Source organism: Poecilia reticulata, linkage group LG15 (assembly GCF_000633615.1).
Source record: "Poecilia reticulata strain Guanapo linkage group LG15, Guppy_female_1.0+MT, whole genome shotgun sequence".
Taxonomy (NCBI): Eukaryota; Metazoa; Chordata; class Actinopteri; order Cyprinodontiformes; family Poeciliidae; genus Poecilia; species Poecilia reticulata.
In genome coordinates this window covers 25,916,052-25,942,703 of record NC_024345.1, presented here as the reverse complement: position 1 = coordinate 25,942,703, position 26,652 = coordinate 25,916,052, and the positions used below count along the sequence as shown (strand labels likewise).

Here is a 26,652-nt window from a genome sequence, read left to right as displayed (position 1 = left end):
GCGCCCCTGTTGTGATCGACTGTAGCTGCAAGACTAGTGAAAACGTCTCACTTTTATTAGCTTACTTTCATTAAAAAGAGGTTAATGTGGTGCTTTTTATTTTAGAAGATGGAGGGTGTCATCTGGAAGTCTTTCTCCTTGAACTCCTAATAATGCTGAAGGTTCTCTTCAGTCACAGGTGTCAGACGGATTCATTGTCTGATCTCAAGGCCTTTAATTTCTCATCTAATGAAACTACAAGACGGCAGAGGGAGTGGGAGCATTAGCCATGTTTTACTATCAGGAAATCTGCTGCTTATTAGTCTAATTGCATTCATTAGTGCGTGCCCATCATTCTAACTGACAAGGGAAAGGCTCTTATCATGAAAAGCTCCACCAAGCCCACCTTTGTTTCTTCAGATTTTTTTTTTTTTACACATTTATTCAAGAGCAGTGGAGAGACATTTCTAAAGCAAATGAATAACAGTCAAATTTACAGATTTTGAATATGATTACTCTGTTAAATGTCATTGGAAATGAGCAGCTTTTCTTTGAAATCTGCAGACACATCATAGAGAAACTGACAAATCCATTAGGAAAGGGCAAAAGGTGATGAGATGTTATAAGGAAATGTATTCAAAGGAGGAGAGTGCAAGTTAATTAGGGTTTAAAGCTCTTCCAGATGACCTTGATCTTTTACACACTTCAACCCAAAAAGTCCAGTGAAGCTAAACTTTATATTTAGAAAGTAATATTTTTGGTGATTCAAATGTATGATCTTGCCTAGAGTCCCTCTAATTACGTTGACCCCTCTGCAACTTTAATCTATTTATGAGAAAAAAGTCAGTTTTGCACTAAAAGGCTAAAGTATTTTCCTCCACCATGTCTGGAAAGTTGAATTTGTGTTTTTTCTGTGCATATTTGTTCATAAGTGATACTAGGCTATGTTTTGTTGGTCAGAACAGCTGTATGTTTAATATTTTTCCTCGCTGAGTTAGAGAGCTGTTCTCAATATTTTCATGATCAAGAGGAATCATCTGCTGGCTTTTACTCTCTGCTGTAATTTTTTCCAAGATTTAAGAAGGAACTGATTCAAATGTCTTCTTATATGCTCCAATGACTGAACTGATTATGCACAGATGGCCTAGAAAAAGCATAAATCTGTTTAATCTGAGATGAGATTTCATTAACGGAGATCACAAATTGCATTTATTTCTAAAGTATTAAAAAAATTAACTTCTAGAAAATAGACATGACTTGTTAAAGGTGAACAAATTACAAGATTAATTTAATCTGCAACAAATTTTGTTCAAGATTTCTAACATTTTTTTTCTCCTTGTCTGTTTTGTTTTTAGTTATATTTGTAAATCACATTGTTTTATAAATCAATAATGAGCTGAAATGAATATATTATAGTGTTTTATGATAAATAAATGAGACAAAAGTTTATATTTTCTATTCAAAATATTTAGCACTCGTACTTTTCCAAAACATGTATGTAGTTACTTACTTGTGCAAACTAAATTAGTGAGTGCAATGAATGACTGTTGCAATAAACAATGCAATTTAAGAAAGAATTATAAAACAGACAAGTAGGGAAAATAAATACATGAATGAGTGAAAAAAGGAAAGTAAATGAATGAATAAGTGTGTGTACAAACTCCTTATTCATGTTGTTTTTCGCCTGGACTCTCAGTTTAAAACAGAAACCCTCACAGCTCAACTCTTGCGTCTAATTTAAATTTAAATCTGATTTGTTGCTCCAGTTCAAGAGAGCAATCTACCACCTGCTAGGGTTGTTGTTGCTCCAGTGCACTAAGTTTGATTGTTATATATGGAAATCGAACCTTTCAGATCGGTGACCGTGATGGTTTCTTTTCTGGCATCGTTCCAGCTGAAGGAATCTGAAAAACAGTCGTCCTGTTGGTCCAGTTTAACAGAAAATGAGTCATAGATCAACAGACGTGGAGACATAAGTGTTTGAAAAAATGTAAACAGATCCTTCATCTATCAACATGTCTATTATCTTAGGCTGTGTTTTGAATTTATTCTGTAGTTCAGGAAGCAACTCACACTACTTGACCTAAAAAGAACTCGCAATTTTTCAACCCTGTCCTCAGACGAAGACGTTGCTCTTTAACTCCGGTCCATCTTACAAAGATGCAAAGATTTGGTTTTAAAGAATCCGACAGATAAGTGCTTCTAAGAGTACAAAAAGAAACTCTTCATATAAGCCTTAAGATCCTGAAACAAAAGATAACCTTCAGACAGTCCTTCACCCTTTAGAAAAAGAGCATAAGCTTTCCACGAATCCTTCAAAAAAAAAAAAGCCTTCAGATTTGATGGTCAAACTTTCAGAGCCTCTCAGGAATTTAGACTCGATTAAAATGCTTAACCACCAAAATCTAATGTTTATTAAATGTTTATTAAGTACGTTTTCAAGACAGTTGTGACATGCGAGACATTAAGCATCACTGAAACCGAGGCATGACGCCAAGTCTGCTCGGTCACAACATGGTTTGAGGAGGATTTTATTTATTTTTAGACAAAGCAAAGGTTTTATCGCCATCCTAATCAGATTCCCATCAAAAGTGACTCGACGGAAATGTTTTGTAAGAGAAGCTTGACTGTTTACTCATCAGATTGGATGTTGCTGCAAAATAAATGCAGATATTTAAAAATATTTGTGGCCACGGGGTTAGATGTGCGATTTAGTAGCGTAGCACAGCTTTCTTCTACAAGGACCAGGGCAATCCTGAAGGTTATACCCTTGGCTTGCTTCTGGTGGGAAGGTTTTTTGGAGCTATTATTCCATGCTTTTTGCAACATAAGTAGATTGCAGTGGAAGCAGATGTCACATTAGCGTTGCATGCACTGCCAGGGCAATGCTGTATCCCTCAGGTGCCTCATGATTGTCTCCAGGGACAATGTTGCCCTCATTTCTCCATCCACTCAGTAAGAATGCAGTATTTGTGTTGTGACTTTTAAAACCTCCGTTAAGATGGTTTTGCAGTTAAGTTGCAGAAATGTCCTCACTTCCTGTTAAGGAGCTGATCTGTTCCGAGAAAGAGACGTGAAATGTTCATTAAAAATATTTTACACCTTTTCACATTTTGCCATCTTACAAAAACAAACATAATGGCGCTTTTAATATGATTATCCATCAGAAAGTATTGCAGAATTGTAAAGTGGAAAATCATTAGAAAATAATAATGAATTTTTTAAATAAATCACAATTTCACATGTATTTATATTCAACCACATTCAACTAAGTCAGACTGGATTTCATGAATTAAACAATTTAGCTCATCAAAAAAATTATCAAATTAAAATTTAAGTCAACAACGGAAACTGTTAGATACAAAACAAAGTATGTCTCTTTAACATCTTCACTATGTATATTTTTTAAATGTTATAATAGAAAGAACCAGATCCTCTCACCTTCATTGATTTAAAGAATTGGTTAGACATAGTAAGTGTTTTCATAAAAAGAAAAACCAAAATCCTGTTCTAATGGCAGAGAATATATTTTTAAAATTTTATTCCATTAAGAATTTGTAGATTGGAATAATTTTCTTCTTATAAGGTGACAAATATTTATTAGGTTTTGGATCTACAATGATCTACGCATCCGTTTGGGCAAGAAAAATCAACTGCCTTGTTTGTTTTCTTTAAATATTACATGCTCATTATTTTTTAGCAAACAAAATCTTTTTTTTTTTTAAACATATTTTGACCCATAAGTAAGTTTGACTAGACAATTCTGACAAAGGTGAGAAATGTTTGTACACTACTCCCATAAAAATAAATTAAATTCCAGAGCAAATAATTACTTTTATTTGTCAGTAATTTATTATTCACACTTTTCTGTAGTGATTCCACCAGTTTACTGATGAACGAAAAGCATCAGAAAAAGGAGCATAGCAGACAGATTGAGCATCGCAGACAGATTGTGGAAGATATGCACAGCTTTTGACATTTGTAAAGGAAGTCAGAAAAACTCATGTTTGCTTCTTTCAGCAAACATTTAGTTAAAAAAAAAAAGAGCAACAAGGTGGTGTGGTCAGATGAGGCCAAAATTGATCTTTTTAGTTTACAAAAAGAAGTTGTTAATGGCAAAAATGTCACACTGAAAACATTCTTCCAACTTCCATTATGCTGTATTAATGCGAAGGAAGTTTTCTTTTGTTTCCTAAGTACACACAACCTTGGTTGATATGTCACCTAAAACTTAAATAAAACACTTCAAAGTTGATTTGTTTTTATGAGACAAAATATGAAAAAGTTTGAGGCAACTGTGTCTGTTGGAGAGTTGCTGAATTTAGGTGACCTGAATCCACTTTTCGGGCACTGATGTGAAAGTCCTTCATCCATTCTGTAAGGATGTGCTGGAGGTTAAGTAAGTCCTTATAATTCCAAATGAAAAATAGAAGACCACATCATTGCACATCATGCAGTTTCCACTGAGCTTGAAGGTATAATAGCTTCCCATCACGGCGGGAGCTTCAGCAAGGAGCAGACTTGCTGATAGAGGAGTCGCCATGACAACTGTGAGGGGAGCACGCCAAGAACTGATAACCTGTAACGGGAGGGAACGCTTCAAATTGGTTTCAGTCTATAGATCATTTATTTTCCTTCACAGTGAGGAAAACCTTTTTGGTCTTGCAGATTGACATTTAGCTGCAGGGGTCAGGCTGGAAATATTGGACCGCATGCACCAATCCTTAAATAAAAATAAGGATATATGCTAAAGTTGGCAAAGTTTACTGTAATAAAGCCACGTCCGCTGCCTAATGTATCTAATTCACTCCCTCGTCGCTCCACAGCTGCACTTAAGTTGCAGCTAATAGCGCGGCTTAATTTACGCTCCGGAGAGCTCAGAGCCCGGCTTCGTGAGAGGGGATTTCATCTCTCCCCTCGAAGGGATGTAAAGGCCTTAACTTGAGCTGCAAAATGATGGAAAGGAGAGACTCGTCTCTGTTGAGTGTGCAACATCTCGGCAACAGGAAGTGATATACTAAGTCCGAGGTATTTGTGTGTGTTCCAGCTAAGCTTCCAGCACAAGGTGGGGGTTCTTTACTGCAAGGCGGGCCAGAGCACGGAGGAGGAGATGTACAACAACGAGAGCGCTGGCCCGGCGCTGGACGAGTTCTTGGATCTGCTCGGCCAGCGGGTTCGCCTCAAGGGCTTCACAAAGTACCGAGCCCAGCTGGACAACAAGAGTAAGAAAAAGCCTGTTGCATAAACTTAAAATGTGCCCCTTTATAAGCCTGGATGAACAATTTGTAGCAGCAGAGACCATACTAGGGTTATTACAGTCGACTAAAATGAACAAAATAACAAAAATTGACATTGAGAAAGCATTTTTGTTAACTGAAATAAATAAAAACAGTAATTAAAAAACTATGTAACTAATAAAAACTACAATGAAACTAACTGATAAAAAAGCAAACACTCTAAAAACTAACAAGTCAGCAAAAAGAAACTCACAATGAAATAAAACTAAGTAATAAGAAAAACCCCAAAACTATTATAAATTCATACCAGACCATTTTATTTCTAAAGCACTTAGTATTCAATATAGCGGCTGACCAAAGTGCAGTACAAAAATAACAAAGAAGAATAAGAAAATAGGGTAAAACTGTATTTGATGCGGTGTGCATAAGACTGACATGACACTGTCATAAATGTGACATTACATCTGTCATGAAGATGAAAGAGTCTTCATGAATGTTTATGACTGTTGTCATGAAGTGTCATTCGATAAATAATGACACTTTTAATGCAAAGTTGCATTACAAGTGTCAACTTTGCATTATTTGGTAAATAATAACACTTTCGATGCTAAATTGCATTAAAACCTGTATTAAAAGTCAATTTAAAGTGTCATCTTTGCATGAAGTGTCATTATTTACCAAATGACACAGTCATAACCATTCATGAAGACTCCTTCATGTTCATGACAGATCTTATGTCATATTTATGACACTGTCATGTCAGGCTTATACAAAACATCACAAATTCAAGGAAGAAGTGCAACATTAAGAGACAGATGCCAGCTCACTTTGGGTTAAAAACCAAAGAGAGAAAAGGTGTTTCCATTTTTAAAACCTGTTTGTTGTTCATTTGTTTGTGTGCAGCTGACTCAACGGGAACGCATTCCCTGTACACCACCTACAAGGACTACGAGTTGATGTTTCATGTGTCCACCATGCTCCCCTACACGCCCAACAATAGACAGCAGGTAAACTTTGTGCTTTATTACCTCCACTAATCACAACATTTGCTCTTTTGCGTGGAGAATCGCCATATAATGGCTTTAACAAGTCCCTGGGCAGCTCCTCTGCAAGGATCTTCCAGTGCTGACTTTTGCCAGCCGTCCCTAGAGAGCCGTTTTGCCATGGTAATAACCTATTAGCTGAAAACACGAGCATTGCCATGGAGACGGTGCCCCATAGTTGGATTTTAATCAGTGCTTCCTCATGGGATGGACCTGCCGCTGCAATAGACGAGCCTCCGTCTCTTTGTGAACAAGTGGGATTAAGTGAATGTAGTGGCTGATGGGCAAATGGTGGCTAGTAATGCATAATTGACAGTGTTTCAGTACGTTGTTGTCTGTGCTAATGTATGGAAGTGCCTTCTGAGCCCTTAATAAGGCCTGTGCACACAGCCATGTAAGAGCATTCATTTTGAATGGACTCAAGGAGGTTAAAATGATGGAGAGAAGCAGTGTAATGTGGTGGAAACCAGTCTGTCAAGTACATCTTAGGCATGTGATTGGTAGAGAGAGGTTTTCCTCTCTTGGATTGTATTGACCGTTTGCAACTACGTCATTTAATCATGAGGCGCCATGATAGACGTCGGAAGTGAGAGATGGTAGTACTGAACAGAGTGACTTCTTCATGATGCAATATTTGATATATTTCTAACCACACTTACTTATAAAGTATACAATCGTTAATCTTCCTACCTTGTAAAAAGTGTGCGCTGCAAATCTGCGGTTACATCGAGGGCTGACAGTCATTCTGATTGACTGCTGCTATCCATCGCCGCCGTATCATTCCTAACTTTAAAAGTTCTAAAATATAATGACAAGTTTGGTTTGTATCCTTGTCTGTTTGTGCAGCATCCTATGATCCTATGTTTTTAAAGTGAAACCAACTAAATAAAAGCGATATTAGGCCACTACATGTGCACTTTGACAGGCTTTACAGGAGCGCATAGGTTGTTTTGACGTCTGTCATGGTGTCTTTCGAAGAGAGGGACGTCATGTGCAAAGGGTTCATAGTTGGATAGTTTAATTTAATCCCTTTGAGTAATCTTCCAGCATCCTCTACTCTTTTCTATTTCACCTCTATACCCTATGATCCTGCTTGTTTTGGGCTCTTTCTGACCCTCTCAGGCAATCACATTCCAAACAGAATGAGGTTAAGTGTTTGTGTAGACCATCAATACATGCTGTCATGACTGGGTTTAGGTAAATTGAGAAAGACTGATTTAAATTTCAAAATTTTTATCTATAATTAATCACTGAATTGCACAATCTTGAAATACCAACTGCATCAGGTTTTACATCGCCTCACTCTGATTTTTGTCTTGAACGTTGAATGTTTTTCTATAAAGTTGACCTCTTTCATCATGATTACAACTGTTTTTATTGTGTTCTTTTAATACAATACTTTTCGCAGTTATTAAGGAAGAGGCACATTGGCAACGACATTGTCACCATAGTATTCCAGGAGCCCGGGGCCCTTCCCTTCACTCCCAAAAACATCCGCTCCCAGTTCCAACATGTGTTTGTCATCGTCAGAGTCCACAGCCCCTGCACTGATAATGTCTGCTACAGGTAAATGCAACAAGCGTGCACTTTGCCTGCAAGCTACTTTATTTTATTAGGCAAGGAAAGGACGCAGGGAAAAGAAAGAGAGAGATTGTGCAGAGTTGAACCCTCTATTAAGATACAAATTCATTTGCTCTTGACAATTAAGGAAGATGGGTTTTATTATTTAAAAAGGGCTTTGCGAAAAGGAATTCTTGCCAAATTGCATGAAGACATTAAATTTGAAAGCGTAATAATAATAGCTTGGTGTGCTCCTTCTGTGGTATCTGTCATGGCTTTGTAGTAATATCCACAAATCACAAGGCTCTTTTGATGTGTTCGGTGATGATACAGTTATTATCTTCAGAGATACCTTTAAATTACGACTTGAAGCTCTGCTTCGAACGTGTTTGTAGGCAAAGAAGACTTTCACTAATAACATAGAACAGAGCAAATTTATTCTCTCTCGCTCATTGGAAAAGAAAAATCTTAAACTTATCATTTCGGAACACAAATTACTGCTCATTCAGGGGTGTTGCTTTTTAAAGGGAACCTATTAGGCAAAATTCACCTTTTGCACATTTTTGTACTTTTATTTAGGTCTCTACTGCTTCTAAAAACAGCCAAAGCACTTAAAAATAAAATTTTTTTGGCAATAAGTTTTTTTTTAGTGTCTGGATGAGTTGTTTTGCAACCCCAGCGAAGCCTAGCCCGTTACCTAGCAACCCCAGTAGAGTTCCAGCACATTTGCTCAGCTTATTTGGATTTAAAGTGACAAGAGCTCAAAATAGACAGAACTGACCAGACTAAAGTCTCATTATCTAAGAATGATTTTGTACAAAAAATGTAATGAACATGTTTTGTTTAGACCTCAGAACTATTCCAATTTGTTCAAGGAAGCATAATAGGTCACCTTAAGTTGTTACTTATATCGTTTATCCCTGCCTTATTTTCCAGCGTCGCTGTATCCAGATCCAAAGACGTGCCTCCGTTCGGACCACCCATTCCCAAGTCCGTAACTTTCCCAAAGTCGGCCGTTTTCAGGGACTTCCTACTTGCAAAGGTCATCAATGGCGAGAACGCTGCTCACAAGTCGGAGAAGTTCAGAGCCATGGCGACTCGTACGCGGCAGGAGTACCTGAAGGACTTAGCCGAGAACTTTGTCAGCACGGCTACTATAGACTCAGCCGTCAAATTCAGCTTCATTACTCTTGGAGCAAAGAAGAAGGAGAAAGTCAAAGCCAGAAAGGAGGCGCATCTGTTCAGCGTGGGAGCCATCACCTGGAGCGTCTGCGCCCGGGACTTTGGGCAGTCGATGGACATTGACTGCTTGCTCGGCATATCCAACGAGTTCATTGTGCTCATTGAAGAGGAGTCAAAAAACGTAGTGTTTAACTGCTCATGTCGCGATGTCATTGGATGGACCTCAGGGATTATGAGTATTAAAATCTTCTATGAGCGCGGGGAGTGCATCATGCTGTCTGCCCACGACAACTGCGGCGAGGACATCAGAGAGATGGTGCAGCGACTCGAGGTAATACCCTTATAAACTCATCTCTAATAATCTGAGTGATCTTAGAGGTCATAAACACTGCGGGATTAGAATCATCTTGTGGCAAAATACCTTCTTCATCATACTTTAATCCACTGCCTTCTGTGTAAGTCTGAAATCGCACCATACAAACATTTCAGTGAACACAAGCCTTAATATTCAGCTTTAGAACTGCACAACCCTCTTATAAAAGGAGTAAATTACTTAGCATTGTCTCCGACTGTGGATAATTGTGGGTTTCATCATTTTTCTTTCAACATAATGAACAAATTACAGTAAAAACAATTCAATTCTTTGCAGGGGGTGCCAAACTGTGCACTAATTGTGCAAATGCTCAGCCCACGTTTTAGTAACACTTAAAAAGGAAATAATTGGAACAATGCTAGCATTTAGGGGTTAGTATTCAATTTGCCTTTAGGTTTTTCTTAAGGAAGGAAAAGACTAGTAAAGAAAATTGAGTTCCGGAAACAGCTGAAATTTATTCTTTACTTTCTGTTCCCTTTTCTAAAAGTCAAAGGAATTACTGTAATAACAGAGGGATATTTATGTTACACTTTAGATCACAATCTGTTTCTCCTTTAGATGTGTTTTAGCCTACTTTGTGTTGTCAGAGAGGTTCTGCATAAGTGATTTATTGAATCTATTGAAACAGTTCCGGCTGTGGCTCATGAAAATAAATAAAATATTGCATTATTTACAGTTAACTTATTATTTAACAGGTCTGCATTTCGTTTTGGCTAGCCTTTCCTGCCTTAATTAATGATGTCATCAATTTCAAAACTATCTTTTGTATTTAATCAGATTGTTTTTAGTTGATATTTACATTTCTTTGATGATCTGAAACATTATGGGATTAAAGCAAAACAGATGCCTGATCCAAATTCACCGTGAAAGACAGACAGAAAGCTCAAAAGGAATATAAATATACATTTAGCCTTACTGTGATCTCCTGTTGCTAGCTCTGTTGTCTTTTTGAATAGAAGCCCCCAGAGAAGGTATAATTTTTGACTTATTGTAGGTGTTTTCATTTTCATATCTGGAAAAACTCAGATATGCAATAATGAAATGATCAAAACTCCAAAAGAATGATGAGCACTTGGTGTATCTTAGGTCTCTGTTTTAGCATTCTAGGTAAACAACAGACTCACTTCCAGAGAAAGCATAGTGTCCTTGCCATCTCACTGATACTAAGAATAGCTAACGTTGAGTCTCTTTACCTCAGCAAGAACTTAACTAATTGAGATTCTGAGTAACTGGTCAACTAATTTATAGTGCCTTTGAATTTTTTATCCATGCTAGCTTTCAGAAATGGAAATCTCTCCTCCTTCTCGGTGTTCTTGCAGCGGTTGGCTGGATGGCCAGCAGTCAGACGTCAGCTGGGTGGCACCCAGAGTGAGGTTTCAGACTCTCTTATTTCCAAGCAGCCTGTAAAGTCTGTGGAGGGTGTTGGTCCGTTACAGGATGATGACTGCAAGCGCTGCTTGATTAAGTGTTTAACAAAACAGTTTTTCTAAGCAATGGAAAGGAGGTTTCCTGTGGTAGTTTTAGTCAAAATGTCAAATAAATGAAAGGACTGGGAAGCCGTTTCCCTGCACAGCATGAAGGTAGCAGTCTGTCATCAGAAAGACCCTGTAAATCTCAGTTTTACACTCATTCCTCGTGGAAAAATGACTAACTCAACGTTTAGTGGTTTCACTGGAATAATTGTGGTCTCCTTGTGGCGAAACAAAACGTTTTCGCCTGACCGACTGACTTGTTGCTTTGTTTTCTTTATCAGGTCAGCAGTAATATTGCATGTTTAACTTGACATCTCTCCTGTCAAGTCCCATATGTGTTGCAACATTACACCGTGCTTCCCTTGTTTAGGGTTTGGTTCCAGTCAGCGCTCTGAGAGAAAGCGGCTGCTTGTGTTTGTGGCTTTTAAACAGGGACTCCAGTACGGAGGCCCCTGTGGGACATGGGTTTTTTTTCTTTTGTGTTCTCTTGCAATAATGTACTGATCAGTTCATGTGGCATCACTGAAAGTCTTTCTTCCAGTGTCCACCGTATTTTCTGCTATAATATAAGGTTTCATAAGGTTTTTCCATGAATTGATATGTCGTTTGTGAAATATCTGAAGTTATATTAATATATTTTGGGATAGAAATCCATACTTCCAAGATATAAACAGAAACTTTCTGCAAGAAGGAAAGAAAGAAAACATACATCCAAACTATTTGGACTATTTCTGAGTTATTTTCATGGGGTAATAAAGTCATCTGACAGTTTTATGTATTTTTTGTGTTGGGAGTCTGAATGGTTCATAAATGATGTGCAGCTCCATCTCAGTTTTTTTTGCACCAAAGAGTTAAGAATATAAACACCTTTTCACTGGGGTTCTTTATATGTGTATGTATTTGAAATTTTAAATTGACATTTGTGACTGGAGAAAGCAAAAGTACTGCAAGGAAACACAAAATAAAAAAGTTTCCCATGTCACCTTTGGGGCTCCATAACTCCAGAAAGGATTATAGATTTCCATCCATCCATCCATTTTCTTGCACCCTTTTTCCCTCAGTGGGGTCGGGAGGGGTGCTGGTGCCCATCTCCAGCCAACGTTCCGGGCGAGAGGCGGGGTCACCCTGGACAGGTCGCCAGTCTGTCGCAGGGCAACACAGAGACACACAGGACACACAACCATGCACACACACACCTAGGGGCAATTTGGAGAGGCCAATTAACCTGACAGTCATGTTTTTGGACTGTGGGAGGAAACCGGAGTACCCGGAGAAAACCCACGCACACACAGGGAGAACATGCAAACTCCATGCAGAAAGACCCCAGGCCGGGAATCGAACCCAGAACCTTCTTGCTGCAAGGCAACAGCTCTACCAACTGCGCCACTGTGCAGCCCCGGATTATAGATTTCACACTTTATTTTTATTTTTTTTAGCTCATCGCTTTGAATCCACAAAGGCTTATAGTTTACATCGCAAGTTAATAAGAGGTAAACGTTTAGGAGATATCATTGCATTTTCATCTACAAGCAAAAAAAAAGAAGCTGCCGCTGTCACTTCCTGTCACTGACGGCTCATTTAATTGAATGAAAGATTACTAGTGAAGCAGTTTTCTGCCGCTGCTGAACTGGAGGACGTGTGGGTGCAGGTACAGAAGGAGGCGGCTTAAAGAGGACACCAACCCAGTTTTTACAGGGGGAGGAGTGGAAACAGACACAATTTTGGCTCTAACAGACTAAAAATAGAGGCCGTTTGGCCTCATACTGCTTCACTCCCTTTAAGAACTTCCCACCAAGTCCTCTTCTCCCCTTCTTTTAAGCAAAGCCCCGGCCTCCTCTGTGTGACATTGTGAGATTTTGGTACAGACATCTGTTACCTCAAGTCTGCAAGCACATAATGCCGTGCAAACATTTGCCAATGCTCCTTGCTTTGCTGGACTTTCTTTTTGATTATTATTATTATGAATTAATTTTTTACATCACATCAGAGGATTTCTGGTTCACTTTTTGGAGAATTGTTTTAATTCAACCAGAATTTAGGGTTATAGAGCAATGTTTCTCAACACTGGTCCACCTTATTTTAATAATAGTTATTTTAATAATGGCTTATTGACAGGCCTTTGCTGAACTGCAAGGTGTGTTAAAGCAGGGAAATATCTAAAACATTCAAGTGCCTTGAGGATCATGGTTGGGAAGGACTGTTATAACAATTAAATCACACTTACCTTCATTTAGTTGTTTTTTCTTTTGAGTTATTCAGATGTTGACCTGCTCGTGCTTTTGATCACTGTCTGGTTGTGGAACCCAAACAATCTAAAGGTTACGAACTGTTGGCTGGATCTTCTCCTTCAGGACTTTCCTGTTGGAGAGCAGAAAAGAAGAAGTCCCAAAACATCCCAATACCACCAGGTTTGACTGTCGGTATGATGCTCTTCTTCTGTAAAGCTGGGTGAGGTTGTCGCCAGATGTGGAAAACGGCTCATTCTGGAGTACAAAAGCTTTTGAAGCATCTTCTGACCCGTTTAGTTTGTGTCCGATTTGTTATTTAATGTATTTAAATCAGCTCATGATGTGTTGTAGCCTGCTTCATGTTGTTTGACCGGTACCATTTAAACCAGTCTTTCTCAAACCGTGGTCCCTTGACCACTGGTGGTCTGTGGGGCGCCTCCTAGTGGTCCGCGAGGTACTGCACGTAAACAACCGTTTATTTGCCGTGACGTCAGCTCAAAGTGCGACGCTACAGCTAGCTTACCAAAGGATTGTGTTTAAAAAAATAATGGATAAATGGGTCCCTAAAAAAAGAAGATACCAGTGGAAAGTTTCTCTGGGTGAGCTAAAGATAAACTTTTGTTTTTGAACAATATTGCGATACATAGCATGACGCAGATGTTGTGTTGTTGCGGAGGAAATTTCAAATTAGATGATCCGCGAGTATTTATTAAGTGGGGCAAGAATTTATCAGCCCGAAAAAGTTTGAGAAACAGGAATATTCTGATTATATCGCATTTAATTCTCAATGTGAATAGGGCAGGCAGAAACAGCGCCCAGTTTTTTTTTTTTTTCCAGTAGACAAAAAAAAAAAAATCATTGTTTATTTACTCTGGTTAATTTTGTTCTTGCATTAAAACTTTTTTTGATGAGCTAAAATGTGTGACAAAGCAGCCATAGCAAAAACAAATCCGATAATTTTTTTTCCACAGCACTTTACATGAGATCTCTGCAGGTAAAAAGGTGTTTTATGAACAAATACAGCGATAAGCTGAAACGCTCAGCAGAGCTTAAAAATGAGATCTGGTTGAATAAGATTTTGCATGTCTTAACCATGTCAGAAAGAAGAGAAAATCCCTCCAGAATCTGAAGAAGTATTTTCCATAATTAATCTTGAAAGGACACAGATGCCTTTCAGTGTCAGCCCATCTCATCATAAGAAAGGACAGAGCAGGATATATTAGCATTTATGATTAGCCAAAGGAGATCACTTTCTCATCCACTATGTTAATCTCCCTTCTCCTCTTTCCCTGCTGTATCTGTGGAAAAAAAAAAAAAAGTTGTGCAGGAGAAGCCCTGGATTAGTATTTGGAGCAGTAGGCCTAGCCGAGCTGACCGTGCAGACGTCGTCCCAGAGGTGTCTGTAAATGTCCCAGCGGTTGACTCGAGTCGTGTTTCACTCTGAGGATTTACAGGCTGCCGGACTTGTGATGTAATGCGAACCAGGGCGAACAGATTGTCCACTGTAACCTGCAGAGAAGCTCAGAGTGAGAGCACAACTAAAAGCTTTGTGGAGAAGTCCTTCTCCCCAGGGGGCTCCTGAGCTGGGTGGCCGCATGTTTGGCCTTTATTAGACAAGTCCTCTTGGCATGGAGGCATAAGCATTTCTACTTGTTTTGTTTCCTTTCCATCGTGGGCTGCTCAGTTTGTTTGTTTTGTCTTTTTTTTTGTGCTATATGCATTCATAGAGAGCTAATTATAGTAGCATAACAAATAGCAGAAGTTGTTTTTCTTCCTTTTTTGGCGTTGTTGGCAGACAGGATATGGGCAGAAAGAGAAGGAGGGAAGACATGTAGCACAGGTTGGGACCCAGATGCTACACCACACTCCATTTGTTTTATACTTTGTATGATTAACCTGTAAAGATTTAACTAGAAATAAGTTATTACGCCTCTTGCAATAAGCAAATGATCAATTAAAATGAGCTCAGTAATTTCCGTTCTTATAATTAATAGTATTTGAATGGTAATTTTTTTTTATTTTTGGTTTTGGTTGTGTACAGATTTTTATTTCCGTTTTTATTTGTTGCCTTTGGTTGTCGTGTTTATTTTGCATATTTAAAATATCATCCAGTTCCAGTGCAATGTGTTTTTGCAAAATTAAAGTTTATTGATCTTTCTGAGGACAAGCTAACATTATTATGCAGTTTTCAATATATTACTTGAAAATTGTTTCAGGACAACAATATTATCATTTATTCCCATAATAACTTTGAAAATGTATTGTCCAGCAAAATTTGTTATTGTGACAGGCCTAATTATGAATAAATATTATTATTATTTTCAACTGTGGATCATTTTAAACCTTTTTAGGTTTAGTCACTGGTAAAAGTATGTATAAAAATATTCTATTTATTTGAAATAGAATAACCTGTGCCAACTTTTTGGTAGCCCAACAACAATGTAAAATAAGTGCAAGTGAAATAATGAAATATTATCCTTACTATTAATCCTATTTTAGCTGAATCAAACACACTTCCTGTTTTTTTGCACAATAAATATGATGAGATACAAGTCAGTCTGACAGTAACCCAACTTTTAAATCCACTAAATGTACTCCCTTGTAATCAACAAACTAAATAAACTGTTACCCTTACAAAGGTAAAAATGTGCAAGTTGCTAAAGTCTACTGGGACTTTAACTGGAACCAAGTGCTTTGATCAGATGAGACTAAAAACACGAGATGAAGAAGTGGAAATGGAGTTCATGTCTGCTGTTACATATGGTGGAGGATTTATGACGCTGTGGTCTGTTTTTCTTCCAAGGGTTCTCAGAACCTTGTTAGAGTGCATGGCATCTTAGAAATATCAACTCACATGATTTATATTTAGAAAACATCATTTTTTGGGGGGAAAAAAAACCACTTATCCCAGAAGAGAGATCTCTAAAGAAACACAGGAGCTGCAGGATCTTTTGACAATCATATACATATAAAATGTGCTGCTGCACAGATTCACAGTTATGTTTAAAGCACATCCAGCCGGTGTCAATCACTGCTAAGATGGATGTGACACCATGATCCTGTGCTGAAGAGAGCCAGCTGTCTAAATCCATGTGGTGTAGATTTTATTGCAGCAGCCATATCAAGATACAACCCCAGATCTGATCAGATTTGTCACACTTAATTCTGAGTAGAAGAAGAAAAAAGAAGATCTTAAATAAAAATCTAGAGGCCAGTGAAGTGGGAATGGGTAGCCATTCTGAGTTTTAACAGGATAATGATTTATTTATCTTTAACATATTTATTTATTTTTAAAATGCATTTCAAGGATATTCCCAGTCTAATTTTTGAGGGGCTACGAACAACAGTGACACAAATCGGAATAAGTAAATCCAGAGTAATACATGTCATTTAAACACAAATGGCCGAATCATTACAAAAATAGTTCCCCAGAGATGATCAACATTCTTTGATGCTCTTATCCGTACACAGATGTAAATCCTGCAGAAAACACGTAGCAAAAACTGAGTCCGAACTAAACGGTCTGTGCAAAAAAGAATAATTGAAAATCCTTTTCCCTGCGAAATATCATAGGATAAGACTAAATACTTTTCTATTGCTAAACAGGAGTTGTTTTACCGTCAAGTAAATTAGCTTTTTTTAAAATAATGTATTTCTCCACTACATAAATCTGCTCAAATTACATTTATTTTAAGTCTTTTTGCACATTTTTACCAGAAGATCCAATGACTGTGGAGGCTGCAGCATAACAGACAAAAGCAACATGTTCAGAACTAAAAAAAAAAAAAAAAAAAAATCCTCACATTTTTTTGATGAGGCTTTTGTCAATTTGTGAACCAAATCAGAATTAATCAGCACCATTTGTAGGTTTAGCAGCCAGTTCAAACCCTGACGTCTTAAGACCTGCCCCGACAAGCTGCTGCTCTAATACACACTTACTGATTAAAATGAATGCTCACATTTTCCCCGAGGAAACGCGTGACCCATCTTCATGGATGCGTTTCAGTTTTTTTTTTTTTGAAGATCACCATTAATGACAAGGTTTTGTCGTGTCTATGAAATACGCTTCTGCTTCACTTTTACAGATGGTGTCATCACTGTCAGAGCTGTGTTTGTCATTTCTCTCAGTGTGGATTAGATCCAGCATCACTCGAATTAAGACTGTTAATGTTTGCCTTTTTTTGACAGTATTTAGAGTTTCATGTCGTCTCTAATTAAAGGACAACATTTGGTGTAATATGGAAAGACGTCTGTCAGAATCGCTACTTCCACATTCAATATATATGAGAATATTGTTGTAAAGTACATTTATTTCAGTAGTTTAATTCTCTAATTGACAAATATATGGATTAATTACACAGAGACTGGAATTTTCAAGCTTATTTTTCTGCTAAATATGATGATTTTCCACTTACAACTAATGAAAACATGACATTTGTTACATCAGACCAATAAAACAAGCATTCTTGATACAGAAACCTGGGGTTGCTGAGTTTAATTCCTGTTTAAAGGTAAACCTAATGTTTCTAAAAAAGTTTAGGATTGAGTCTGATTGTGTGCTCAGTTAGTCTATGATAGTGCATCATTTTTGCCGTGGGCCGTCTTTCATACAGCACGGTATGTTTTCTGCCATATGGAGTCTCTGTAGAGGGTTAACAATCCATAGTCTGTGTTAATGTGTTACAGCAGCCACTCTAAAGTAAATGGAGGCAGTCACCCACAACTGAACCAAAACTAATCTAATGGGTGATTACAGCTCTTGGTTGTAGAGTCAGGTTCTTTATTTACCCCTAAGAAACGGTCAGAAAGCTGCACAATAATGTCCAGTCCCACCATAAGGCTGCACAGCTGCATTGCCACAATCATGAGTCAATACATAATTGCTTTTCTTGTTTCAGTTTTAACAGGAATAGTCACGCAGCAGAAAGTAGGTCGTGTGAACTTTGCCTGAACCTGGACTGCGTGTTATGAAAGGGTGATGCCAAGCCACCTCTGGGGAAAAAGACAGGCTGAATTTACATTAAAGTGTATGATGGAAACAAGACCAGGCTTTAATTTCTTCCAGACATGCATTGGACAGGCTCAAAATGTCCATCAAAAATTCATGGCTAAAGTGTCATGTCTCTGACTGCAGTCAGCCAACAGGGGAAAAAAAAAAAGGTGGCGTGTTTAATTTGTTTTCTTCATGCTGGAAATGAACAAAATGAGCCGGCAGCTGATGCAGATTATGTTTGTGTATGACTGTTGTGCTCCAGAGGCAGCTTTAGACACAAACTCTGGCTCACAAACACAACTCTATGGAGACGCCGGTGTCTTAGGGGCCAATTAGATTCTCATTCATGCAGCTTCCACAGACCGATTGTAGATTCTGCAGGCAGAAACAGGTGTGTTTTTGTTCCTTCTCAGGCTCTTTAGTTAGCTCAGAAATAGTTACTTTTATATCTAAAGATGTTTTGGATTTGCCAAACATGCATGCTTGTTTGTTCTGCTAAAAAGGGTTTTGCTCAGCTTCAGGTGCTCAGTGTTGTTTCCTCTTTTGTATGTGTGTCAAATGAACCACCTTGCAAAAGTATTTATATCCCTTGAACTATTACACATTTTGTCATGTTGCAACCATTAGTGTAACCATATTTTGTGGAGAGTATACGAATGAAGAAGTCCATAATTGTAAAGTCGGGGAGAAAAAAAGTTCCTCGTATTTAATTTACTCTTATACCTCTGTTTAAAATCCATTGCAGCCAATTGTCGTCATAAATCAATGCAAATAGTCTGTCTTTGTATAACTTAACCTCAGTGTGGATGTAGCTGTGAAGAAACAAACACAATAATCAAAACCAAAGAAACCAGAAGACAAATTAGGGATGCAAACTTATCAAGAGAACACATTAAAAACATGTCAGAGGTTGCTCTGGTCAGATGAAACCCATTAGAAAATGCAGGATAAAGATTTAGCGAACCTATCCCAGTCATAAGTAAAAACAATTTTCCCTTTATGCAGACGATAAACGTATTGCCTTTGGTTCTGATTCCAGATTGCCACCAGAGGCTGTGAGACTACAGAGATGACGTTGCGGAGGAATAGCCTCGGCCAGCTTGGCTTTCACGTCAATTTTGAGGGAATCGTGGCCGACGTGGAGCCATTTGGCTTCGCCTGGAAGGCCGGGCTGAGGCAGGGCAGCCGGCTGGTGGAGATTTGCAAGGTGGCCGTCGCCACTCTCACTCATGAGCAGATGATTGACCTCCTGCGCACATCCGTCACCGTCAAAGTGGTTATAATCCAGCCGTATGAAGACGGTACTCCTCGAAGGTACGTTTTTACTTTTCTTAATTGTTAAGTAATTTCTGTCTTGGTACAGTGTAGACAAATAAAACAATGGGTATGAAAACTTTTGCATACTCCATCTAAAAAATGTCTACTGTAAACAGGTTTTATGTTAAAATATCTGCTGTGACTTTTAACAATTGAAAAAGAATACAACTTTGACATTTAAAGCCTTGTAAAAAAACCCTGTAACAGAAGAGTCATGCTCTTGCTTTTTATATTGCTGAGGGGAATCGACTTGACATTTGCTCTCATGTAGAAAATAATTAGCATAAAGAAATGCTTACAGAACGTCATTGTTGGCGTTTTATCCTGTTTTCTCTGGAGAGAAACGTCCGACACAGCTGTAGCGTCTCAAACGTGCACAGTCAGCGTTTCTCACTAATGATAATGAGATGAGCTTTTTGATTAATGGCTCAAATCTCACCACTATTGTTTGACAGCTCACAATTGAAAATTGCTTTTTTCCCCCTTTAACCTGGCATAATGTTCTTTTGAGCAATTATGAAGTGAGGATTTTCCACGCGCCCTTAGGGAGGTTTTATTGCTTGTTCACAAAGAGAAGCCTATTTCAAACAATCGATCAAATTTATGATGAGAGAAGACGTAAATCTGTGTAAAACACTTGTTCTGAGAGCACATCCGAGTGTTTTGTCTGTGAGGGACAGACCGAGCTGTGAAACACGCCATCAGCCGCTCTTTCACACTCACATTTTTGACATCTTTGTTTTGCGTCTGTTTCAGGCTGACAGATTTGTGCAGCAGAAAATGCTGGTTCCCCCATCACTACGAAGAGTGCAGCTGAATGATTTGACTGTGTCTCACACTGTGTGATGCGAGGGAAGAATCCTGGCTGAGCAATCTTAGATTGGGTCAGATGTATGCTGCAGAATATCCAGAATAAGGTTAAACATCTGTGTGTGCGCGCTCCATCAAAGGCTTTCCTATTATCTGTCTTCAACTCTGTGTTCCCGCCTGGCAACAAAGATGTAACATATTTGCTCCCCCAGATGGTGGTCTCGTCTGTGACTCTGACGAAAAAGCTTCTCTGGCAGAACCGCCGTCTAATCCTCTTACCACAATCAGCAATGATACACGATGATACAATCATAATCGCTGTTCAGGGAAAGAGAAAACCTGGCAAAACAAACGTCAGCCAAAACTGGTCCTGTGTCCACAGTGCCAGTTCAGCTCACTGGAAGCACTGGTTCCAGAGGGAAGTGTGCTCTTGACATCTTTTCTCTGCCAGGAAAACAGTTTTGTTTTGTTTTGAGTCAAAACAAAAATGAAGAAGAAATTGTTTTAGAAATGCATATGCGTATAACTTCCAGCATTGCTGCAGCAACCGTCACATTTATTGACACATCTGGTTCAGATGTGATGTATAAAAAGCCTTGATATTGTTCACATTTAAAGACTAAACAATCTAAAGTAAAGATTTTCCATGAAATCCATAGTGACAGATTTAATACAGTAAGACTTCCACTATATCGTTTCACAATATTGGTTCCTTTAAGCGGGGGCATTTATCGTATCTTTATAATTTATTGTGAATTATTTCTTATCATGATATGAATGCCGATTTATTGGTTTCAATACATTTCAACTATTGATGTTTATGAAACTCAGTATTATTTCACTGTGTGTTCCTCAAGGCTTCAATAAGTGTCAGTGAAGTTGAAAATGTAAAAAAATAATTAATCACACATCCTGAAGGCTATTTGAAATAGGAATGTTTCTCAAGAACAGTATTTGTGTTTGTGCCACTATGCTATGCATTCATAGACATGAAGTTACTTAAAAAATAACTAATAAGTAGTTTTTTTATCATGACTTTTATTGTTATCACAAAATATCGCGATATAGATCCGTGCCATAGTTCAGAGTTCAAGATGTAGTTTTTTTTTTTGTTTTTTACTACAACACTTAATTTCCCTTTTGGATCATTAAAGTATTTTTGAATTTGAACTTTTGTTTAATAACAAATCTAAATATATTAAAGGTTGTTTATTTTAACATATTTAAGTGCATATTGTAAACACATCTGCTTTATATAACATGACCAAATTGGGCAGTAATAAACCAAATGTCCAATGTCTTGATGAGAATCCAAATATTCTGGAGAGTCCTGAGAATCTCTAAGAAGGTGAGAGGTCAGGCAAACAACTTTGAGAGTCCTCATCTGTTTCTGCTGCTGCGTCTCTGAGTTGCTAAAATGTTGCCGTCAACAATAAGTGCTCCAGTTTCTCCTCTTATCTCAAAGGAAAGGAATTCAGTCGGTCCCTGGGGACTAGAGAGATGGGGGGTCAGTCGAGCAACAATGGACCAGTCTCATGACCTCCAGACAAAGTCCCCTAGCTCCACAGAGCCACCATGACGGGGATCATGTTTTTACTAGCACATGTAGCAGCTAACAGTGGATTTCTTCTTCTTTTTTTCGTTTAGCATTGTGTGCTCTTGATGTCTTCTTCTTTATTAAACTGCATTTTATTCCATTTCTCCTCACATGCGGGAGATATGGCACTGATATTAGAGGTACCTTGTATCCTAGGGATTTAGACTGAGAGCTGGACGTGGTTTTAACAAAGAGCAAAATGAAACGCTTTTCCATCGTCACTCTGAAAGGCTTTAAACAAGTTCAACATGTTATCCTTTGGATCAAACTAATGGGAAAAAGATGGAGAAGATTAGGTCTTTGAAACAGGAATGCGATGCACAGAACATGGCAGTGATTGCATGTGGCCATGAGTTACGTGGGAATGAACAAAAAAATCAGCTCAATATGCAATATAGTGGGATGTTACAGCACATACAAATAGAAACAGACAGACTGTCATTGCATAACCAGGATTTTGACTTTGCCTGCAAGCTTTTTGAGTAACCTGACCTGGGTTTCAATATTTTGTAATTTGATTCTGAGGATTATTTTGGGAAAATGGCACAGAACCATAATTTCATCTGTGTTCAACCTGCTGATAATGAGTCTCATTTGTGACATTTAAATGTTCATTTGCGACCTTTACTTTGAAGCGGCATCAGACTTGTCATAGCGGATTTTCCTCTGGACCAAAGTAAAGCTGGATTTCTCACTTTCCATGCCAGCATCCAGTTAAGGACGGCATCTCTGCTAAACCAAAAACCTGCGTCACTAATTGCTGCTGCTTAATCCTCTAATATCCTTCACCAGAGCGGCTTTCCCCCCCCAAACAGATCGATTTACCGCAAAAATAAAAGTAAAAATCAGGGTTAATTTCTCTCTCATTCCTTTTTTTCAACACTTTTTATTTAAAGAAGCTTTTTTTAGGAACTTTCCAGGTCTATTCTATTCAGAAGCTCCTAAAGAAGCTATTTGTCCCATCAGCTTCTTTCTGATGTTATATTTTACATTTTTAACATGACTTTAGCTTTGACTTCAAGTAGCTGTGTTCAAACATCACTTACAAGATAAATCACTTTTTGTGTCAGAGGTTATAAATATGTTGAAGAAATTTGAGTTCAGATAGGAAAACGTATTAAATCTTGCATAAAGTGATGAGGCTAGTTGGTTAAAATGACCTCAAATTAGGAATAAACAATAAATCAATAACAATACATATTGTGATAGAAAGGTGATCTGTATCAATAGATAAATTGATTCAGAACTGCACAGCCTTCTGGGGGATGTAGGCAAAGGAAAAAGTTTAGTTGCTCAATTTCTGACGACTAGCTAAGCTGCGTTGGTGAAATCATCTACCTCACTCACTCTTCGGTTACCTAGCAACTCACTCACTCTTTGGTTACCTAGCAACAACTTGCTGAGTAACTTGGAGCAGTTTAACGTTTCTCCACTTTGCCTCACAAGTGCTTAAAAATAAACAACAATGGTGTGAAGTGAAAACTGTGGATAAAACAGGAAAGTTGACGCCACCATTTTGGTAGTATTTCCAATGTTTAAAACTAAAACCTAATCAACAATTATCAATGTCGACCGATGTGAATCGCTTATATCGTGATATGTGTTCCAATCATATAGTCAAGCGCTGTATCTCAAATGCTTTAACATGGAAATAAAAAACGGAAAGGGTTAGAAAATGGAATGGAAGAAAATGGAAAACTGCCATTTAAATGGATCAAAGAGTAAAGAAATTGTAAAAGACGAAGTTCCAGGGCGATCAACTGTTAGCAGTCAGCGTAATACCCTGTAGTTTAACCTAATATAAACCTGCGAAGTGACATTAAACATGCTATTTCTAAGGCAAAAAACAACATGAAATATGGAGGAATTGTGTGATGCAGTCCTGTCATCCATAGCTTCAACACGTCTTCACAGGTTTCAGAAGTGGGAGGACTCAATAGAGCACAGATGTGAAGCAGTTCTTGGAAACTGTGTTTATGCAACTCGATATTAGTTCCGCGATTCACAGAAAACTAAATCTTCAAGTACTTTTCAGTTTTTGCAGTACATATTTGAGTCTGCAAAGAAAAGCGCAGCAACAGCTGTTTTTGCACAACTTTTCTCCCACTTTTAATAGATTAATAATAAATTAGCTTTGGAAAATGTCCTAAGAATATTTCTATAAATATTATTATGAGTACATAGAGTCTATATTGACTTTCTTAAACCCACTGCTGTTAATTTGAACACAACTTTGTCCACTTCCTCTTCACCTCCTCTTCTGCAAGCATTCAGCTTTTCTTTAGCAGTTGTCTAAACACTCATTTCCTGCAGTTTCAAATTGATTTATACACAGAGAGAAAGAGAGATTCCTCTTATACATTCAAAAACAAACACATTCTCCTCCCATCAGATCAACTGAAGGTTTTAAGCTCACACTGGTGGTGATGAAAAATTTCTCCAGAGGATTTCATCCTTTTACTGCTTAAATATTCTGGTGCAGAAATCGCAGCAAGCGACAGAGTTTGAGACTTTTGCAGGGCTTAGTCTTTAGCTGGGAGTAATGGCGCATGGTTACTAAGCATGACCACACACTCTCAGTTAATCAAGGTAATGAGGGGATTAGCAGCTCTGTTTAAAAACAATTGACCAACAGTCTGGGCAATTTGGCATCCAGAAATTAAAACTGACCGAAGGACCTCGGGTTGTAGAATAAAAGGAATGGGAAAACTGATTTATTTATGGAATAAATACTCAAAATAGTCAGTGGATACTGCTAATATTCTTGGCCGATCTAACGGAGTCACCGCCTTGATATGTTGAGGACTGTTTTTGCAGCCAAAAATGTAATATGCATTTACTACATCTCTAAAACTGCAGGATATAGATAAACTGTTCAATTTTTACTCAAAAGCAAGAATAAAGTGATGTTGATCTTCCTTTTTTGCGTTCTGTATCTCCAATGGGAGGTCAGCTGTAAACAGCCCAGCCACCCACGGTCTAGCAGCTTGATGAAAGGTTCCCTCTGAGAGGGATTACCCGCCCCCTCCGCTGCAGCCTTTTCAATCAGAGCATCCACCTCAAGCACCACTGTTTGTACATGTATGACCACAGCAAAGTATACAGAGCTCTTCATCCTTCAGTACATCCTGGAAAATAGAGTGAGTAGGGGGCGAGGGCTGTGTAATCATCTGGCTCATACTTGAGATACTGATGGAGAGCTGGCAGAGCGTCCAGGCTGTTTAACCTCAACCCACCACCCAGTAAACCCACCTTCACTTCACACATCCACGGCTCTGCCCAGGCCAGAAGATTAATACTGCATGAAATGGCATCACAGGTCTCCTCTTGTGAGATATCCTCAGGATTGTGAGAGTAGTGGTAATAAAAATGGAGGGACAAATTGCCTCCTCAAAGACTCAAGGAAAGCTGCCATTAAATTCCTCTTTATAGTTCTTTGTAATTAGGATATGCCCATACGGACCCTGTGTGCATGTTTGCCTCTGTTTGACATGTATTGTGATCAGACTGGCAAGTGTGAATTAATCTATCTAAATATCGCCTTTATGTTAAATATTTAAAAGTTTTTGTGTCTTTTCCTGAAGAAAAATGTGATCAAAAAGAGACTTTTTGTTTGCATGTCATGAAGAAAGAAGCTGCACTTGCATCTTTTTCAGAGTTTTTTTGTGTCGTTTCCTCCAGTGGATCTTGGCGCAGCGCCCCCACTGGTGAGGAGGTGAACAGGTTTTTCAAAGGATTTGGTTTGTTTGACACACAGTGCAGTGTGAAAGTGAACCTCTCCAGATGAAAATTTAACAAATGTTGCAATTTTGGTCCCTAATCGAACCAAGTCTACCAGATTAAGTGTGTTTCATGTTACTCTAGTCAGTGCTTTTGGAAAAAAACTCAGAAGATTAAAGATTTCATTTCCTACTTTAGCCTCTGGTGCATCTTGTTGATGACTTTTAACCTTGATGATATTATTGATTCCTTTCCTTCAGGGGCTGTTCCGAACTTTACCGGATACCAATGGTGGAGTACAAGGTGGACAGCGAAGGCCAGCCCTGCGAGTACAAGACGCCCTTCAGGAGAAACACCACCTGGCACCGGGTGCCGGCCACTGCTGGGACGCCTCTGTCCCGGGGCTCGCCCACTCAGGGTCCTGACCGGCTGCAGTGCCAGCAGATCCTCCAGCAGCACCAGGCCGTCATCCCGCGAAGCACTTCCTTCGATAGAAAGCTGCCAGATGGCTCTAGGTAAAACTTTCTGTTGTTCTCCCAACCAGAGGTCTAAATACAACTAGCTAAAAATAACTCAGGAGAAGGGTTTCATCTCAAACCAGATGAGGATCAACCCAAACATGGTGAACGCATCTATTCCTCAGGTCTGAGCGTAAAGCAGATCATAGCTTTATGTGAGTGAAGAATGTGAAAAGCTGCACTGCATGTAAGATCCTCTGTTTGCCTTTGAGGCATCTTCACTTGAATGTATTGAACTGTTTTAGTTTTGCCTACTGCAACACTCCCCTGTGATCCACCAGTTATTTTCCAACGCAGGTTTTTGATTCGGCCACTCCTGATGTTTGCTATTATTTTATTTTATTAACAAACTCTCCTGTTTCTTTTCGGTCCAAGACTTCTTTTACCAACTAGTGAACTAATTCTCAACAGTGGACAACTGCAAAGTTCCGCTTTCTGCCAGCTGACAGTCAGTTCCCAGCAAGACCGCCTCATCAAACAGCCTTTAAGTTAAAGGAAACTTATATTTAATTATTGCAAAAATGAAGATTTGACATTTTGGATGGATGGATGGATGGATGGATGGATGGATGGATGGATGGATGGATGGATGGATGGATGGATGGATGGATGGATGGATGGAT

The 26,652-nt window shown here is 38.6% G+C and overlaps 1 protein-coding gene across 7 annotated transcripts in view; it reads left to right on the top strand.

The window, feature by feature from the left end:
• The window catches only part of LOC103477253 (signal-induced proliferation-associated 1-like protein 2), a 112,433-nt gene that overhangs the window by 52,032 nt on the left and 33,749 nt on the right, over positions 1–26,652 (top strand). For all 7 annotated transcript variants that reach the window (XM_008430233.2, XM_008430231.2, XM_008430234.2 and 4 more), the window contains 6 exons: positions 5,027–5,201; positions 6,120–6,223; positions 7,668–7,825; positions 8,756–9,332; positions 19,107–19,381; positions 25,772–26,026. In XM_008430233.2, the coding sequence (XP_008428455.1) occupies positions 5,027–5,201; positions 6,120–6,223; positions 7,668–7,825; positions 8,756–9,332; positions 19,107–19,381; positions 25,772–26,026 (1,544 nt within the window). The remainder of the gene's footprint in view (positions 1–5,026; positions 5,202–6,119; positions 6,224–7,667; positions 7,826–8,755; positions 9,333–19,106; positions 19,382–25,771; positions 26,027–26,652) is intronic.